Below are 20,144 nucleotides of genomic sequence, written 5' to 3' on the forward strand. Positions count from 1 at the left end.
GCCAAAGGAAGATGGCCGCGCCCACCGATCACCAATGAAATCACGAACAGCGCGCTTTTTTAAATCCCCTGGCAGAGGATTCGGGACCTTGGGCATGCGCACACCACTACGCCACCAACGGAAAACTACGCAAAATCTGGGGGAAGACAAGACGCCATTTTGACCAGACCAGCCTGATTGACAGGCGAAAACGGAGACTTTGCAAAGGTATTTCGGCAACTTAGGTGGGTAATAAACGCATAACAAACACACTAATGTAATGCCCACCTCTGCCCCTATTTAACGCTATTTTTATCCCATCTTCCAAAAACGTGGTGACAGGTTCCCTTTAACGTGCAAACCACCCTTGGGGGTGAAGGGGTTAATATAAAAACTGCTCCCCTCAAGGTGCACAAAACCACATTCAAGAAGTTTATTAACCCTTCAGGTGCTTCACGAGAACTAAAGCAATATGGAAGGAAAAAATGAACATTTTACTTTTTTAACAAAAAACTAACTTTAAAACCAAACTTGTTTTATTTTCACAAGGGTATCAGGAGAAAATGGACCTCAAAATTTGTTGTGCAATTTCTCCTGAGTACGCCAATACCCCATATGTGGGGCAAAACCACTGTTTGGCTGCATGACTGGGCTCAGAAGGGAGGGAGCACCGTTTGATTTTTTTGAACGCAAAATTGGCTGGAATAAATGGCGGCGCCATGTCGCGTTTGGAGACCCCCTGATGTACCTAAACAGTGGAGCCACCCCCAATTCTAACTCCAACCCTAACCCCAACAAACCCCTGACCCTAATCCCAACACTAAACCTAGCCCAACCCTAACTTTAGCCCAACCTTAAACCTAACTTTAGCCCAACTCTAACTTTAGCCCAACCCTAAGCCTAGCCCCAACCCTAACCCTAGCCCAACCCTAACTTTAGTCCAACCCTAACCCTAATGGATAAATGGAAATACCTTTTTTTATTATTTTTACCTAACTAAGGGGGTTATAGAGGGGGTTTTGATATACTATCTTTTATTTTGATCACTGTGATAGGGTCTATCACATTGATCAAAATGAACCAATAGGAAAAATTTCCTATTGTTGCCGGATGGCAGATCTCAGTGGGCACACTGCACATGCGCCCGCCATTTTCTTCCTGGAAGAAGACGCTCCCAGCCGGGGGACATCACGGGGGGTGTAGGAGGGTCCAGGGACACCGTAGGTACTGGGGATGAGTGGGGGACCCCTTTTCTCTCTCCTCTGATGTGCGATCACATCAGAGGAGAGAGAAATTAAATGGGAAATCGGACTTTTTTTTTGCAGCCGTGAATAACGGTGATCGCAACACTGGGGTCGGCTTTTCCAATCATGTTCTCCCCCGGTAGCCGAGACCCCAGAGAATTTCACACACTGGATTCGGGGCACTATACACTTATTTCTCAGCGCAGTTAAAAAAGTGGCGCTGAGGAATAAGTACCCTTATCTGCTGCCGTTAAAAGGCGTATCGGCGGTCGTTAGGTCAAATAACATACTTTTTTTGTATTCTTTTGGTGGATTGTTTTACTCTATTCTTGCATACATATATATTCATCTAAAAGAGTCTAAATTGCAATGTCAAACACAAAATTGGTGCGTTTCTTAGAAAAAAATATAATGTTTCTACCCTCATACAACCCTTTTTAAAGATATGTCAAATGTATTTTCTTTCATATATCTCTGTAATTTACAGAGAGGGGGTTGGGGTGATATATGTTTAGCAGAGGAAATTATTGCCTCATAAAATATGTGATCTACTTAATACATAAGTGATTTAAGATTGTATTGATATAATCTGTGAGGGGGTTGTGGTGATACCATATATCTCTGTAGCAGAAAGGTATATTATGTACACTTATTTTATACCTGAAAACCATTACCTAGCACTTTTCTTCTGTTATACCGAGTGCAGTCCTGCCACATCACACTTTTCGTCGCCAATTTCCTGCAATTAGTTCTTTTATATTTTGTACTAATATTTATGTATTGTTGGTAATGAACTATGAATCTGACATCTGGATCAGTGGCACAGTGGTTAACACTGGTGTATCCCAAATATTAGAGCTCTGGGTTCAAATCCGGTCAGGGGCTCCTTACCTAGTACATATTTTATTTGTAGTTCTCCCTGGTACTGTGTGAGGTCATTTCCTTTCCCTGTTTTGTCTTGTTATCTTTGTTAGGCTAGTTTCACATTTGCGTTCGAATCTGCAGCGTTTAATCCGCATCGGCAACTGCAGGAAAAAACATATAGAAACACGTACAAATGCAACATTTTTTTAGATGCATGCGGGAACGCATGCGGTTTATAAAACGCCGCGTTTTCACGCTTTTCCATGCTTTTTGTCATGCGTTTGCGTTTTTTGTGCGCATGGTGGAAAATTTTACAGGAGAAAAATCTAGATAACCAGACACCGCCAATGGGACTATAGAGGGCGTCTATTATGGGATATCTATATATAGAACCTAGGACTGCTGAAATCTTAACAGTGTGATACTGTATCCTGTGTCATGATGGATCTTCGCATGGAGAGCTTTTATTTCAACCTGGGTTTAAGCATCAAGCTGTTTCTTGCCTGTGCGCTTGCTTGGGAACAACACAGAAATCGCGAAAGACGGAGAAGGACACGGCGTAGGCGTTTTTGGCGACACCCCATTATCGAACTACGTGAGAGCCGTGGAGCCTATCACACGCTATATGGCGAGCTTAATGCCAACCCGGACAAATTCCTGGAATACACCAGGATGTTGCAAGACTCTTTTCGGGATTTGCTTGGTCGTGTCCAAGGAGCCATCCGGAGGCAGGACACCCAGCTCCGTAGAGCGATTCCAGCAGAGGAACGTCTGCTGGTTACATTAAGGTACGTAACAATTCTAAACAAATGCCAGTCATAATTTTGGTTGGTCTGCCATGTATTATTTGTATTTTCCTTTATGTCTTTAGCAGAACAACCCCATAAATAGAATTGATTGTAATTTATTTTTTATTTATTTAATTACAGATTTCTGGCAACCAGAGAGAGCTTATCATCCCTCCACTTCCAATACCGGCTTAGAATTTCCACCCTGTCTGGAATAGTTGCGGACACCTGCCGGGGTTTGTGGAATGTTCTCCGGGACTAGTTTATACCCCTACCCACCGAGGACATGTGGATGGGAATTGCAGAGAAATTCTGGAGTGTGTGTGATTTCCCCAACTGTTTAGGTGCGGTGGATGGAAAGCACATCCGCATTATCAAACCAGCTAGAAGAGGATCAGAGTACTTCAACTACAAAAAATATTTTTCTGTTGTGCTCATGGCAATAGCAGATGCGGACTGTCGCTTCCTCGCGGTGGACATTGGAGCTTTTGGCAGTGGCAACGATTCCCAGACTTTCAAGAACTCGGATATGGGCCGACGTGTGTATGGCAAAAATTTTAATTTTCCACGGCCACGACCTCTCCCCAACACTGAAGGCCCACTGCCCTTTCATATGTGTGAAAACCTACTGAAGCCATATTCCAGTTGGGACTTGAACCACACTAAAAGGATCTTTAACTACAGACTGACCTGGGCCCGAAGAACAGTAGAGTGTACCTTTGGGATTCTAGTCTCAAAATGGCGCATTCTTGAAACAGCCATTAATCTAAAAATGGAGACAGTCGATGAGGTGGTCAAGGCCTGTGTGGTTCTCCACAATTACATAATGGCTAAGGAGCAACCCAACATTGAACTGGATGAACCAGTTGCAAATCCATTGCCAGATTACCAGCATCACCCGCTGCGGTCAACTGTTGAAGTTGGCCACATGCGGAACCAATTTGCTGCCTTTTTTGATTCTGATATTGGACGTGTGTGGCATGGCAGGACAAAATTGTGTAAATGTCCTGTTGGGTTTTGGTCTGTACCAGTTATGTTTTAAATGTTACTAATATTTGTTGTTAATAAACTTTTTTTTTTGGCATCTTGACCGTGTCTCTTATGTATTTCCTCTACAAACCACTTAGGTTGTTAGTGGTAAGGTTGTTGACGTCATTGCGTCTTGATTCTGTTCTGCAGTATCTATTGGACGCAGACTGAAGAGACGATGGCTGTTTAATACAAAACAGATCTATACTCATCAAGTCAGGTGTCAGAAATAATGAATTCATGATGCACATATAACAGCCTCATGAATTCACTATTTCTGACACATGTCCAGGTGAGTACAGATATGCCTTGTATGACCTCCATCGTCCCTTCACTTTGTGTGAAATAGATTACGTACACAGAAGAGAAAATGGAGGTTATACAAGGCAGTTCTCTACTCACCAGGTCAGGTGTCCTAACTAATAAGTTTTTGGACATATGACCTGTTGAGTATAGTTATGCTTTGTATTGCCGCCATTTTCTCTTCAGTCTGCAACACTAGTCACAGAGTAAGCAGAAGGAAGAGATTATGGAGAAAATACAAGTATACATTTTTTGGGCCACCTCATATCTCTATACCAAAGACACACAAAGCTGCAGTGTTGTACTTGCTAACTACTGGAGCTATGAGGTGGCCAAAAAATAAAGTGTGCGGCGCAGTGTTTTATTTGGCACACGGTGTGTGTTGCCGGCGGCGAAATACACAATTAACCAAACATTTTTTTGGGCAAAAAACATTATTATTTATTTTTAAACCCCCCCAAAAAAATTAACTGCGCCTGCTAGGGGTAGAGTGCTGGAAACGGGGGGTTATGTAGCTGTGAAGCTTGACTCACTGTGGACGATGCAGGGGTGGCAGGAGAGGGGGCAATTAAATTACTAGGGTCTGGCAGATCGGGGATGAGGCTCGACACATGAGAGGGCTGAGACACACTGGAAGGGTGAGACAAACCTGACAATACAGACACATTGGGAGGTGAGGGGGAGGAATAGAAATAGTCCGGTGTTTCTTTTTCCCTTTTTGGGATCGGCGCTGCGGCCTGGTGAGCCTCGGCGGGCTCATTTCTTGCGGCCTGGTCATAGTGGCCGAACTGTCAGGGTATTTGCTGCTGCATGGTTGCGGTTGGAGTTTGGAAGGCCATGCCAGGGTCCTGCTGCTGCATTGTGGAGCAGAAGGCCATGCCTGGGTCCTGTTGCTGCATGGTGGAGCGGAAGGCCATGCCTGGGTCCTGCTGCTGCATGGTGGAGCGGAAGGCCATGCCTGGGTCCTGCTGCATCGTGGTGGCGGAGCGGAAGGCCATGCCAGGGTCCTGCTGCTGCATGGTGGTGTCAGTGGAGGAAGTCCAAGCAGGAGCAGCAGTTGTCATGGTTGTGGCGGTGGGCTGTCCAACAGCACTCGGCATGGTGGTGGTGCTGTTGTGGTGTCCAGCAGTGCTTGGAATGGAGGTGGCCGTACAGTGGTATGCAGCAGAAGTCGGCATTGAGGGCAAGCGTGACAGTGTAGGCACAGGTGGATATGTCGCCACTGTCTGCTGAAAATACCGACTCTGCTGCATAGCCTGCACGTAAGCAGCATTGCAGGCCTGCATGACACTAAGCTGGAGATCAGGAGTAAGTTGTTCCGACATGCCCTGTTCAATTTGACTAAAAAAATGATGTGCTGGCCTCTGGAGGTCGGCTTTTACTTGGTCAAGGCTTTTGGTGACCTCCTGGATACGTGTATTCATATGGCTAATGGAAGTATCCAGGCGGTCACCCATCGCCTTGAGTCCATCGTGAAAAACCGAGCTCAAGTGCAAAAACTCGGGCATGAGTGACCTGTCCGAGGCCCTCTGCCGCTGCCGAGAAGAGCCCCCAAGAAAAGGGGCAGAGGCAGAGGACTGGGAGAGGGGAACACCTGATGGACCAGCTTCCTGGTCTCTAGTTAGTGTGGCAGGCCCACTTGCTGCAGCGCTGCTGGATGGCTGGGACGGGTCCGTGGCTGTCTGATGAAGGACAGCTCCAGAACCAGGGTCAAGAGTGCTGCTCCATGTGCTGTGAAAAAAGAAAAAAAAATTAATACCAAACATTTACAAAACGCCAACTCCTGTGGAATAGAAACATACAGATTATGGCAATACAATACAACCTAATACACCAAAAAAATACTTACGTTCTCTGGGCAAGGACCGGTCTCAAAAATGCCAGAATGCGGTGGTATTTATATTTTCGGATCCTTGCTCCAGAACCACTAGGAACACGGCTCTCTTGACAAAGGTCCTTGTTGAAGTGGTCCTTCATCGAAAGCCAACGTGTTTTGACTTTGAGCACTGTTGAAGAAACAAAAAATAATGGTTAGACAATGGACTTTTGGCCGTGCTCACACAAGTGTGTGTGAGGAGAGAAACTCCTGAGAGTTTCTCTCATCACACACAGTTGTGTGATCCCGGCCAAGTTCTCTGCTGCATCACACTGCATTGCAATACTTACAAAATGCATTTCGGACCGAAGTCGGGGAGTTGTCCCTGCCATCCCACATCACTTTGGCCACCTCATTCCATAGCCGCCGGGAACATTGTCCGAGTGCTGCGGAACCCGGGTATCCCACAATGGGACTCGCTCATGGACAAGGGAGATAAGGATGTCATTGTCAATGAGGTCCTCATCCCGTTCTGGAACCTAAAAAATAAATAAAGACATTAAGGTTGGAGACATTAACATAAGGAAAAGAAAGAAAACAGAGACAGAAAACTGGCATGAGTATTGAAAGTCAAGAAAAAAAAGGAGTCCAGAAGAAAAATGTAAAGAAAGAGGAAAGTAAAGAAAGGAAGATTCAAGAATAGTAAAGTGAGGATACAATAAACAGTCAGCCAGGTATACTTACACGCTGCCGCCTTGCCACCCGACCGTGAACCCGCTGCTCCTGCTCAGCCTCTGCCGCAGTGAAAGAGGTGCTCTAAAAAAAGGAAAAAAAAATTGTCACATGTATAGATTTGACAGTGAATACTTACCAATCTGAGAAGGTGAGTACTCACTTCACTGACATGTTCGGCTTGTGAAGGCCCAGGACGTTGCTCCTCCTCAGAAGATGATGACATTCTGATGCATGCAGAAAGAAAGAAATGGCAGAAATTAGGACATATAGAGACAGAAAATAGAAAATAAAGACATTAGCTAGGATATACTCACATTGTTCAGAGTGTAGATTCCTTCTTGTGTCTGCTCTGCTGCATCTGGAAAGCTTCTCTGTCTGCTGAGTAGTGACCTGCAAATGTCCACTCACTCCCTTTATCACTTTTTATGTGGGGGGTGGCTAATCAGTGTCTAGACCTGTTTTCCTGTGGTGCAACGCATGCGTTCACAAACGCAAGCAAACGCATGTGCTTGCGGCCGCATGCGTTCACATAGACAGCAATGCGTTTTTTTGCAGCATTCCTTCCGCTAACAACCGCATACGTTTCTAGGTGGCAAACTGATGCCTCTAAAATTACTACATGTAGCGTTTACCGCGCCAAACCGCAGACGACGAAATGACGCATGCGTCGCCAAACGCAGAAAAACGCAACCGATCGCAAACACATGCGTCTCTAATGTTAAATATAGGAATACACAACGCATGCGGATAATTGCGGAAGAAACGCTGCGGACACAAAAGCAAATGTGAAACCGGCCTTACTGCATTATGGCTTGACAAAAGCCTTGGTTCAATACCAAAACGCGTAGTACCGTTTTTTTTATGAAACTTGAATAAGTGCTTTGTAAAGATACCCTGGATTCTCCCTTTTCTTGAGTAGCGTTTTGTTACTCCCATTCTTTTTTATTTTATAATTATCTGTGCTTCAAAGCTAGGAACCCGACATATGACGTAATAGTATGTCGTATGTTGGGAAAAGGTTTCAATCGAGTCTCAGACCAAATAAATGGCAGTCCTTCTTCTCACCTGGTTCTATAGTTATCACCATGCCTGGCTGGAGAGGTAAAGATCGGGACATGTCAGGAGTATCGTGCACATCCATGCCTAGATAATGCCCAACATGGTGTGGGCAATACTTCCGTGCAGCCTGCAAAAAGAACAACACATTCAATCAAAAAGGTTTTTGTTCTCTTAATTAATTTATAACAGAAAAATGACTTAACTTCTAATAAAAATCTTTTTTTTCAGTCTGCTTTTAGGGAAACTTGTGTGGTTTATTTTTGAAGACAGAATTTTAAATGGATACTCCCATCTCAGCCATTCACTACTTAATTGCCTTCGCACCTGCCGCAACTGCTACGGAAACAATGAAGGGGGCTGCACTATGTATTGATAAGGAAATACAGCTGCGGCCAGCACATAGACACAAAGACACACACACATATATACGGTGTGTGTATATATATATATATATATATATATATATATATACACTCACCGGCCACTTTATTAGGTACACCATGCTAGTAACGGGTTGGACCCCCTTTTGCCTTCAGAACTGCCTCAATTCTTCGTGGCATAGATTCAACAAGGTGCTGGAAGCATTCCTCAGAGATTTTGGTCCATATTGACATGATGGCATCACACAGTTGCCGCAGATTTGTCGGCTGCACATCCCAAAGGTGCTCCATACAAGGCAGGATGGATCCATGCTTTCATGTTGTTTACGCCAAATTCTGACCCTACCATCCGAATGTCGCAGCAGAAATCGAGACTCATCAGACCAAGCAACGTTTTTCCAATCTTCTACTGTCCAATTTCGATGCGCTTGTACAAATTGTAGCCTCAGTTTCCTGTTCTTAGCTGAAAGGAGTGGTACCCGGTGTGGTCTTCTGCTGCTGTAGCCCATCTGCCTCAAAGTTCGACGCACTGTGCGTTCAGAGATGCTCTTAGGCCTACCTTGGTTGTAACGGGTGGCGATTTGAGTCACTGTTGCCTTTCTATCAGCTCGAACCAGTCTGCCCATTCTCCTCTGACCTCTGGCATCAACAAGGCATTTCCGCCCACAGAACTGCCGCTCACTGGATTTTTTTTCTTTTTCGGACCATTCTCTGTAAACCCTAGAGATGGTTGTGCGTGAAAATCCCAGTAGATCAGCAGTTTCTGAAATACTCAGACCAGCCCTTCTGGCACCAACAACCATGCCACATTCAAAGGCACTCAAATCACCTTTCTTCCCCATACTGATGCTCGGTTTGAACTGCAGGAGATTGTCTTGACCATGTCTACATGCCTAAATGCACTGAGTTGCCGCCATGTGATTGGCTGATTAGAAATTAAGTGTTAACAAGAAGTTGGACAGGTGTACCTAATAAAGTGGCCGGTGAGTGTATATATATATATATATATATATATATATATATATATATATATATATATATACACTCACCGGCCACTTTATTAGGTACACCATGCTAGTAATGGGTTGGACCCCCTTTTGCCTTCAGAACTGCCTCAATTCTTCGTGGCATAGATTCAACAAGGTGCTGGAAGCATTCCTCAGAGATTTTGGTCCATATTGACATGATGGCATCACACAGTTGCCGCAGATTTGTCGGCTGCACATCCCAAAGATGCTCCATACAAGGCAGGATGGATCCATGCTTTCATGTTGTTTACGCCAAATTCTGACCCTACCATCCGAATGTCGCAGCAGAAATCGAGACTCATCAGACCAAGCAACGTTTTTCCAATCTTCTACTGTCCAATTTCGATGAGCTTGTACAAATTGTAGCCTCAGTTTCCTGTTCTTAGCTGAAAGGAGTGGTACCCGGTGTGGTCTTCTGCTGCTGTAGCCCATCTGCCTCAAAGTTCGACGCACTGTGCGTTCAGAGATGCTCTTAGGCCTACCTTGGTTGTAACGGGTGGCGATTTGAGTCACTGTTGCCTTTCTATCAGCTCTAACCAGTCTGCCCATTCTCCTCTGACCTCTGGCATCAACAAGGCATTTCCGCCCACAGAACTGCCGCTCACTGGATTTTTTTTCTTTTTCGGACCATTCTCTGTAAACCCTAGATATGGTTGTGCGTGAAAATCCCAGTAGATCAGCAGTTTCTGAAATACTCAGACCAGCCCTTCTGGCACCAACAACCATGCCACATTCAAAGGCACTCAAATCACCTTTCTTCCCCATACTGATGCTCGGTTTGAACTGCAGGAGATTGTCTTGACCATGTCTACATGCCTAAATGCACTGAGTTGCCGCCATGTGATTGGCTGATTAGAAATTAAGTGTTAACAAGAAGTTGGACAGGTGTACCTAATAAAGTGGCCGGTGAGTGTATATATGTATATATTCAAAAAGTCAGTGTTCTCTAATAAGGCTGCAGGTGTAAAAGTAGTTGGTGAACGACAAATTTTTTTCTTTGCCAACCACCCAACTTTGAGCAACAGACAGTGGTATCCATCTTTCAGAGGTTATCCAGGCTTACACTTCCCATACCTGTATGACGTAAAACTGAAAAAATCCCCACAATAAAGAAGCTCCGCTATGCACTGAAGCTTTGCACTCAAACACATTTAATTAAGTTCACAAGACCCAGATAAAGGAGAGTAGTTAAAAACAACGTCCTGCACGCTTTCTAAAAGAAATGTGCCCACTTGCCCAACTGGAGTGTGGCCTGTTCAGCTTTGTCTGGGGTGTGTATTCATGATTAACCTTATCAGATTTTATACCCTTCTAAAACATGATTAGCAAACATTTCATGAAAAATAAATCAGTAATACTAGATATCAAAGCAACATTAAATCACATCATTGGAGCATACATGTCCCTTATTTAAAAAGTTTCAGCGAACATGTCACCTGATTTATGGTGCCCAAAACTCGGACAGCATGAATCAATGCCTGGCTACATGACTGCAACCAGGTGTTCGTTTAGAAGACTTAGAATAGTTATAGTTAGAAGATTTAGATTAGTTATAAACAGACGATCCAGCCAGGGACCATATGCAGAGACAAGAACAGTCCAATGCTGACCTGGCTCGTTTTTCCAAGTGCCACTGTAGGAGATTGACAGGTCTCTCACTATAGAAAAGACTTGTCAATCACCTCCAGCAGTGCTGGGAGAAGTCGGACAAATCTCTAAAGGAGTTGTCCACTACTCGGACAACCCCTTCTCAATCTTTATGTCTGGCCCTAGTAAGAAAATAACACCTATACTCACTTCCATTGCCAGCGCCGTTCCAACTGTGATGGCACTGTCTCCGCCGGGTCATGGGTAACATTGTCACATCACGCAAGCTCTGCAGCCAATCAGCGGTTGCTTCACTCTCCCTACCTTCAGACTTATCACATTCATCTGTAGCCACTGAGAGAGCAGCAAACTGCCTTCTGATACAGCCAAATATTCCATATTTTGAGTCGTTACTCTGAGCACCTGTTATTATTTTGCACTCCAGTTCCTACATTTTATGCGTAGTTGAGTCGCTTGGCTTTTTTTATGATATTGAAAGTATGGTTTTTGGCCAGAACTCTTCCATAAATATGTCTGATAGCCAGAACTTCTATAATTTTATTGTGTAAAAGTCGCAAAAAAATGATATGGCATCACTGCAATCATACTGACCCGAAGAGTAAAGCTGCCTTATCACTTTTATCATACGGTGAGCAGCATAGAAAAAAACCCTAAAAATAATTCCTGAATTGCTGTTTTTTGTTCATTCTGCCTCCCAAAAATCAGAAGCGAAAGCAATCACAAAATGTCATGTGCCCGAAAATGGTACAAAAAAAGTCCTCTCATCCCGCAAAAAACAAGCCATCACATGACTCTGTCAGCAGAAATATAGAAATATTACAGCTCTCAAAATATTGTGATGCAAAATAACTTTATTTTGCAATAAATTAGTATGTGACAGCAGCCAAACATAAAAACCCGATATAAATCTGGTATCGCTGTAATCGCACTGACCCAAAGAACACAGTCATCTAATCACTTATACCGCATGAGGAACAATGTAAAAAATAAATAAAACCAATTCTTCACCTACTGTTGATTTGTTAATTTTGCCTCCCAAAGATCGCAGTAAGGCTCGGCTCACATTTATCCGGCGCTTTGTGTTTACACCATAGTTTAAGTGTAAATCTCTGAAATAAGAGATTCAGACAGAACCCCAAGAACAAGATTCCCTATAATGAAGCAGATGGAAGCACTGTGGACGCCATCAGGCCTATGATCGAACAGTCTCTGTCTTTTTAAGCGTGCATAAAAGTGCGGTCCGTCATAGTTTGGTGCATCTCTAAAAAGGACACTGCTGAACAGAGGCCAGACGGAGTCCAGATTAATGCTGCTGCCTCATTCTAGTGAATGGATCTTCTGGGGGTTTCATTGGAATCACGTCATTCAGAAATTTAAATGTAAACGCCAATGTAAGCGCTCACTGCAGAGTGCAGGATAAATGTGATCCCAAACGTTATGTAAAATGTTCTCAATAAAAGTTTCAACTCAATCCACAAAAAAAAAGCAAGTCCCCATTCAGGACAGTCATCTGTCAATGGAAATATAAGGGTGTTCCACGTTATTGGTAGTACAAAGGCTCTGGAAAAGCGCTATAGCTCCGCCCAAAAGAAATACAGCAAATTCTGCACTCCCAAATCCAAATGTCCCTCCCTTCTGAGCACCGCAGTGTGCCTAAACCACAGTTAGCATCCACGTTTGGCATTTTGGCAGTGATGAGAGCCAGCTTAATTCACCGGGTTCGTGTCTGCAGAAGCATAAGCTGGGCACAATGTACAGGCAATACAACATAATGGACACTGCTATGTCTACACTACAATGGCAGATTTGCTATTTTCACACAGCAACATTCACTGCTGCTTGTTTCTGTAAAACACCCATGGAATCAAACTCGAGTAAAATAGAGATCCGTCCCTCCAGAGTCTCGCCATGTAGCTAAGCAGTACTGTACAACCACATACGGTGGGTACAGAAAGTATTCATACCCCTTTAAATTGTTCACTCTTTATTTCATTGCAGCCATTTGGTAAATTCAAAAAAGTTTATTCTTTTCTCATTGATGTACACACTGCACCCGATCCTGACTGAAAAAAAACAGAAATGTAGTAATTTTTGCAAATGTATTAAAAAAGAAAAACTGAAATATCACATGGTCATAAGTATTCAGACCCTTTGCTCAGTATTGAGTAGAAGCACCCTTTTGAGCTAGTACAGCCACGAGTCTTCTTGGGAATGATGCATTCATTTTTTCACACCTGGATTTGGGGATCTTCTGCCATTCTTCCTTAAAGGGAACCTGTCACCCCGTTTTTTCAAGATGAGATAAAAATAGCGTTAAATAGGGGCAGAGCTGTGCTTTACATTAGTGTATTTTTTGTGCCTTTATTCCCCACCTATGCTGCCTAAATACCTTTGTAAAGTCGCCGTTTTGGGCTGTCACTCACGCTGGTCTGGTCATATTGGCGTGGTGACATCGCTGTTTCTCCCCCAGATCTTGCTCATCTTTCCGTTGGTGGCGTAGTGGTGTACACATGCCCAACAGGCGAATCCACTGCGCAGCTGAAGGAAAAGAGCGCGATCTCTGCGCTATTCAGCGCTATCGCAGCGGCCATTTTCCTGAAGCCGAGTTCGCATCTCTGCTTCAGGAAAATGGCCGCCACGATCTCCATCTGCGCACGCGCGGCATTCCGCAGCCATTTTCCTGAAGCCCCGGGAAGCCGAGCACTACCATCTGCGCACGCGCGGCCTCAGGAAGATGGCCGCGCCCACCGATAAACCGCTGCATAGCGTAGATCGCGCTCTTTTCCTTCAGCTGCGCAGTGGATTCGCCTGTTGGGCATGCGCACACCACTACGCCACCAACGGAAAGATGAGCAAGATCTGGGGGAGAAACAGCGATGTCACCACGCCCATATGACCAGACCAGCGTGAGTGACAGCCCAAAACGGCGACTTTACAAAGGTATTTCGGCAGCATAGGTGGGGAATAAAGGCACAAAAAATACACTAATGTAAAGCACAGCTCTGCCCCTATTTAACGCTATTTTTATCTCATCTTGAAAAAACGGGGTGACAGGTTCCCTTTAAAGATCCTCTACAGTACCGTCACGTTGGATGTGAACGTTGGTGGACAGCCATTTTCAGGTCTCTCCAGAGATGCTCAATTGGGTTTTGGTCAGAGCTCTGGCTGGGCCAGTCAAGAATGGTCACAGAGTTGTTCTCAAGCCACTCCTTTGTTATTTTAGCTGTGTGCTTAGGGTCATTGTCTTGTTGGAAGGCAAATCTTCGGCCAAGTCTGAGGTCCAGAGCACTCTGGAAGAGGTTTTCATTGTATTGGGAAGGTGATGAGCAGTGCCTGGTTTTCTCCACACATACAGCTTAGAATTATCACCAAAAGATCTATCTTCGGCTCCTCAGACCAGAGAATCTTATTTCTAATAGTCTGGGAGTCATTCATTTGTTTTTTTTAGCAAACTCTATGCGGGCGTTCATATGTCTTGCACTGAGGAGAGGCTTCTGTCGGGCCACTCTGCCATAAAGGCCAGACTAGTGGAGGGCTGCAGTGATAGATGACTTTGTGGAACTTTCTTCCATCTCCCTACTGCATCTCTGGAGTTCAGCCACAGTGATCTTGGGGTTCTTCTTTACCGCTCTCACCAAGTCTCTTCCCCCGATTGCTCAGTTTGGCTGCAGGAATGATATATACCTTGGTACCGTGTTAGCCAGTGGATAGAAATGGGGTGTACTTAATTATTTGTACTAAATGTCCAACTGGGGGTCTGTATGTAGGGGAGACAGGGCAGAAACTGAGAACAAGGATGAACTCTCATCGCCATACAATAAGAGAAAAAAGAATGGATTTACCTGTGGCAATACATTTCTGTCTCCCTGATCATAGCATTTTGGACAAGTATGAAATTACTTGTATTAAAAGGTAAATTCAAATCTCAGAGAGACAGAAGAGTCTGGGAATATAAGCTGATGATTACCTTTGACACTTCAAGTGCAGGAATGAATGTGTCGCATGAATTTATGTCTTTTTACATCAATTAAGGAATTTGCTCCTCAGACCATGTGGGGCATCATAACATAGAACCAGACCCCAATCAGAGGACAATAAAACATTCACACTCCTTATCTACGAACTGTTCCAATATTTATGGACATAACTGTTTATCACTCACATAATGGTAATTCTGCTTCACGTCACCTGTCTTATCTATGGCATTTTTCTGTGCTGTGTTGTGCATAAATATGCGATTCTTCAGAATTTCTATTAATCTATGCCAGATGAAGAGACCGGAGTATTCTCGAAAGCTTGCAATTTGTTACCATCTTTTCACTTAGCCATTAAAGGGTATCAACCACTGAGGACTCTCAATTCTAAATATTTTTCTATCCACTGGCTAACACGGTATCAAGATATATATCATTCCTGTAAATTCCCAGGCTGTCTGATTCTGAGTTTGTTTTTTTGTGACATATTGTACTCCATGTTATTGGTAAAATTTATTCGATATAACTTGCGTTATATTAATGAAAAAAAAGGAAATTTGGCTAAAATTTTGAAAATTTTGCAATTTTCAAACTTTTAAATTTTGAACACTTAAGTCAGAGAGTGGTGTCACACAAAAAAATAATAAATAACATTTCTCACATGTCATCTTTACATCAGCACAATTTTTGAAACAATTTTTTTGTTAGGACGTTATAGGGGTTAAAAGTTGACCAGTGATTTCTCATTTTTCCAACAAAATTTACAAAACCATTTTTTTAGGGACCACCTCACATTTGAACTGAGTTTGGGGGGGGGGGGTCAATATAACAGAAAATACCCAAAAGTGACACCATTCTAAAAACTGCACCCATTAAGGTGCGCAAAGCCACATTCAAGAAGTTAACTTTTTTCACCAAAAATTTACTTTGGAACCATTTTTTTTATTTTCACAAGGGTATCTGGAGAAACTGGACCACAAAATTTGTTGAGCAATTTCTCATGAGTACGCCGATACCCCATATGTGGGGAAGTGCCACTGTTTAGATGAATGGCAAGGCTCAGGAGGGACTTTTTGAACACAAAATTGACTGGAATCAATGGTGGTGCCATGTCACGATTGGATACCCCCTGATGTACCTAAACAGTGGAACCCCCCAATTCTAACTCCAACCCCAACTTAGCCCAATCCAATTTAGCCCAACCCAATTTAGCCCAACTCAATTTAGCCCAACTCTAACCCTAATGGAAAAATGGAAATAAATGCATTTTTTTAATTTAATTATTTTTACCTAACTAAGGAGGTGATAAAGGGGGGTTTGATGTACTATTTTTTTATTTTGATCACTGTGATAGAGTCTATAACAGTGATCAAAATTATCCAATAGGAAAAATTTCCTATTGTTGCCGTTCGGCAGATCTCGGCGGGCGCACTGCGCATGTGCCTGCCATTTTCTCCCGGAAGAAGAAGACGGCGGCCCGGGGGACTTCACGGGGGGGATGTAGGGACTGTAGAGGTGCCGGGGGAAAATCGCGGGCCCCTCTTTCTCTCTCCTCTGATGTGGATAATCGGCCTTTTTTTTTGCTGTCGCCGTTATACTGTTAATAACAGTGATCTCAACACTGGAGTCGGTAAAAAACTACCCGAATCATGTTATCTGGGATCTCAGCTACTCAGCTACACTTATTTCTCAGGACCATTAAAAAGCGGCGCTGAGGCATAAGTACCCTTAACTGCCGCCGTTAAAAGGCGTATCGGTGGTCGTTAAGGTGTTAAAAAGAGAAAACACAGGAGTTTGACAATAAATGGCTTCACCCAACCACTAACCACGAGTGCAGAAAAAGTTATGGTGTTATCATTAATATTCTCTCAAAAAAGGCAAAGAAAGCAAAAATTCAGCCAAGGTATGTAAACTTTTGAGCACAATTGTACAGTTTGTAGGACCACCTTTCCCTGCAATTACTCTTGCAAGTCTTTTGGTCTCTACCAGTTTTGCACATTTAGAAGTAGAAAGTTTTCCCATTCTTCTGTGTAAAATAGACCTCCTTCAGTGATACTGGATGCAGGCGTCTGTGAACAGCAATTTTGAAGTCTTACCACAGATTCTCAATGGGATTTAGGTCTGGACTGTGACATTCACACACATGAATATATTCCTTGATCTAAACCATTCCATTGTAGCTCTAGCATTATGTTTTGAGTCGTTGTCCTGTGTCCCTAACAGGTTTTCTTCCTGGATTGCTGTATTTAGCTCCATCCATCATTCCATCAACTGTAACCAGCTTCCCTGTCCCTGCAACAAAATAAAAGCCTATGTACAACATGAGGCTGCCACCACTATGTTTGACAGTGGAGAAGGTGTTTTCAGAGTGATGTCCAGTGTTAGTTTTCTGCCACAACAGGAAAGAAGAGAAATCCAGCTCCGGAAGTAAAATCAAAAATTCTTTAATTCAAAATTTTAAAAACCAAAAAAAGAAAAATGAAAATTGATTACCGGAGGAGAAATGCTGTAAGTAACTGAAAGCGTTTTGAACACGTGTAGTGTTCTTAGTCCTCAGTATCATAATGGGCAGTCAGATTCAGAATAAGAAGTGTCCCAATCAGGTGAAAAACATATACATTGATTACCTAATATAATGAGATGCAGCATGTGTGAATAACAAGTTTGAGACACATAGATTGATTGCATAGTTAGAACAAAACAGAAGACATGAAAAAAAAAATTGAAAAAATACAAATACAAATATCAATAGTGCAACATAATTTCCCTTTTTAAATTTAATCCTAGAGGTACTCTGGTATTGAGTATGTAGATCCAATACGCCCCTCCCTATCACGCAGTTTTTTTCTCTGTCTCCACCGCGCGGTAGATTACGGACCTGTTCTATTGCAAATACTTTAAAATGTGTGATTTGTCTGTCATGAATATGAATGAAATGATCTGAAGCATTAGAAACATGACAAGTTGTGGGTTGAGCGATGTCATATAAATGTTCTCTGATTATGAGCTTTAATTTTCTGATGGTAGAACCCACATATGCTAATTTACATTTAGAACATCCTATTGTGTACACTACATAATTGGAATGGCAATTTAGAAAACTCTGTATTTTGAAGTTCTTATGGTTGTTGGAACATGAAAAGGATGTAGTTTTTTAGAACAAGAACAGGTCTTACAAGGGTGTTGTCCACATTTAAAAAAGGCTGTAGTTGATAACCAATTTAAAGAATTTTTTGTTTTATTTGGATCATAGAAACTGGGAGATAAGGAGTTACTCAGAGTTGGGGGGCTTGCCTAGATACTATTTTTATGCCATTCTTAAAAATTTTATCCATGGTATCATCATCTCTTAAGACACTTAAATTGCGATATATGATGTCAGAAATCGATTTGAAATAAGTGCTATATGTCAGTAATAACACCGGTTGTTTCTGAAAAGAGTTAATTTTGCTGCGGTTATAGACAGAATTATTTTATTCAGAACTGGAAACAGGTGCAATGAGTTCTAACCGCATTTTTGTAGCAGCAATATTAACAGCGCGGTCTATAGTCCATTTTGGATATTTTCTATTTGTGAGACATTTTCTAATATTATTTTTTTCAGTGGAAAAAGCTGTTTCATTACTGCAGTTTCTTCTTGCTCTTAGTATTTCACCCACAGGAATCGACTGAATTGTGTGTTGTGGGTGGAAGCTATGCGCATGTAATATTGTGTTCCGTGCGATTTCTTTGCGGTATGTGCTACTACTAACAATCTCAAAAGGTTTTGCTGAGAGATGTAGATCCAGAAAATTAATATTATTTTTGTTGTCTGTATAAGTGAATTTTAGATTGAAAGGATTATTATTTATGTAAAAAAATGAATGAAATTAAAGAATCTGCTTCCCCCTCCCACACCAGTAATAGGTCATCAATATATCTGGTATACCATTTTATATGGGCATAAAATGGGCTATCAGTACTGAAAATATATAGTTCTTCCCACCATGCCATCACTAGAATCGCCACCGACGAGGAGAACTTTGCTTCCATTGAAACTCCACTATTCTGGATGTAAAACGTATTGTTAAAAAGAAAATAGTTATGGGACAGAAGAAATGCAAGAACTGAGATGATATACAATTGTAAATCTGAGGAATATGTGCTATATTTTTGTAAATTAAACTGTACCACACAAGCTTTTTGGTGTGGAATGGAAGTATATAATGCGATCACGTCGCAAGTGAGCCAAGTCCACTGCGAGTTCCAAATTGTGTTGCTGAACATTCCTAGTAAATCTTCAGAATCTTTCAAATATCCAGGTATTCTCTGCGCTAATGGTTGGAGAATAGTGTCCAACCATTCTCCCAGGTGTTCACTGAACGATCCTATTTCAGATACTATGGGGCGCATAGGTGGTGGAAAAATATTTTTCTGTGTCTTAGGTAGGGCATGTAAAATAGGGATGGTGGGATTCTCAATGTACAAATATTCAGCCTGTTTTATAGTGAGAAAACCCAAATTTAGTCCTTCGTCAATAATACATTTGCTGGATTTCACATATTAAGATGTAGGATTTGCTCTGAGAGATGAATAAATACTTTTGTCAGATAGCATGTTATTAATGGCCAACACATAATCAGAGTTGTTCAAAACTACTACAGACCCCCCCTTGTCTGACATTTTTATAATGATGTTATTGTATAATTTTAACTTATTAAAAGCATCAAGTTCCATTCTAGACAAGTTGTTTGTTTGGGTGCAGGGTGGTGGTTCTAGTAGAAGATTTCTGATGTCCTTCTCTACATTCTCCTGGAAACGATCTATGGAATCCGTCCTCGCGTGTATCGGATAAAACGAAGGGTTTCTGGTATTGAAATTAGTGATTACGTTAATGCCTGTTGGTGATTTAATGGATGTGTCAAGGTCCATAAGGCACAGGAGTCCATTCTGCTCAGAAAAATCTTTACCAAAAAATTCATTAATTGTCGGCAGTTGAACTGCAGCAGGTGATTCTTCTCCCTCAAGAAAAAAATGCTTTTTGACTGTTAAATCTCTACCAAATTTATTGATGTCCTTCAGGTTGAAAAAACATTAAGGTCCGTGTTTGTTGGAGCAAAGTTCAGACCACGTGACAGTAATTTAATTTCTGTATCAGAAAGAGCAATGGAAGATAAATTTATGACATCTAACGAGATGTCTTGTTGTAGCTCCTCAGCCTGTTCTTGAAAATAGGAGGAATATTTTTTTTTTCATGTTTTGTTCTAACTATACAATCAATCTACACTGTGTGCAGAATTATTAGGCAAGTTGTATTTTAGAGGATTATTTTTATTATTGATCAACAACTACAGGTCC

At 42.3% G+C, this 20,144-nt stretch overlaps 1 protein-coding gene across 4 annotated transcripts in view; it reads right to left on the bottom strand.

The window, feature by feature from the left end:
- The window catches only part of XPNPEP3 (X-prolyl aminopeptidase 3), a 180,678-nt gene that overhangs the window by 36,878 nt on the left and 123,656 nt on the right, over positions 1 to 20,144 (bottom strand). For all 4 annotated transcript variants that reach the window (XM_077276083.1, XM_077276086.1, XM_077276084.1 and 1 more), the window contains one exon: positions 7,824 to 7,944. In XM_077276083.1, coding sequence (XP_077132198.1) covers positions 7,824 to 7,944 — 121 coding nt within the window. The remainder of the gene's footprint in view (positions 1 to 7,823; positions 7,945 to 20,144) is intronic.

The sequence above is a fragment of the Ranitomeya variabilis genome, chromosome 8 (genome assembly GCF_051348905.1).
Source record: "Ranitomeya variabilis isolate aRanVar5 chromosome 8, aRanVar5.hap1, whole genome shotgun sequence".
Taxonomy (NCBI): domain Eukaryota; kingdom Metazoa; phylum Chordata; class Amphibia; order Anura; family Dendrobatidae; genus Ranitomeya; species Ranitomeya variabilis.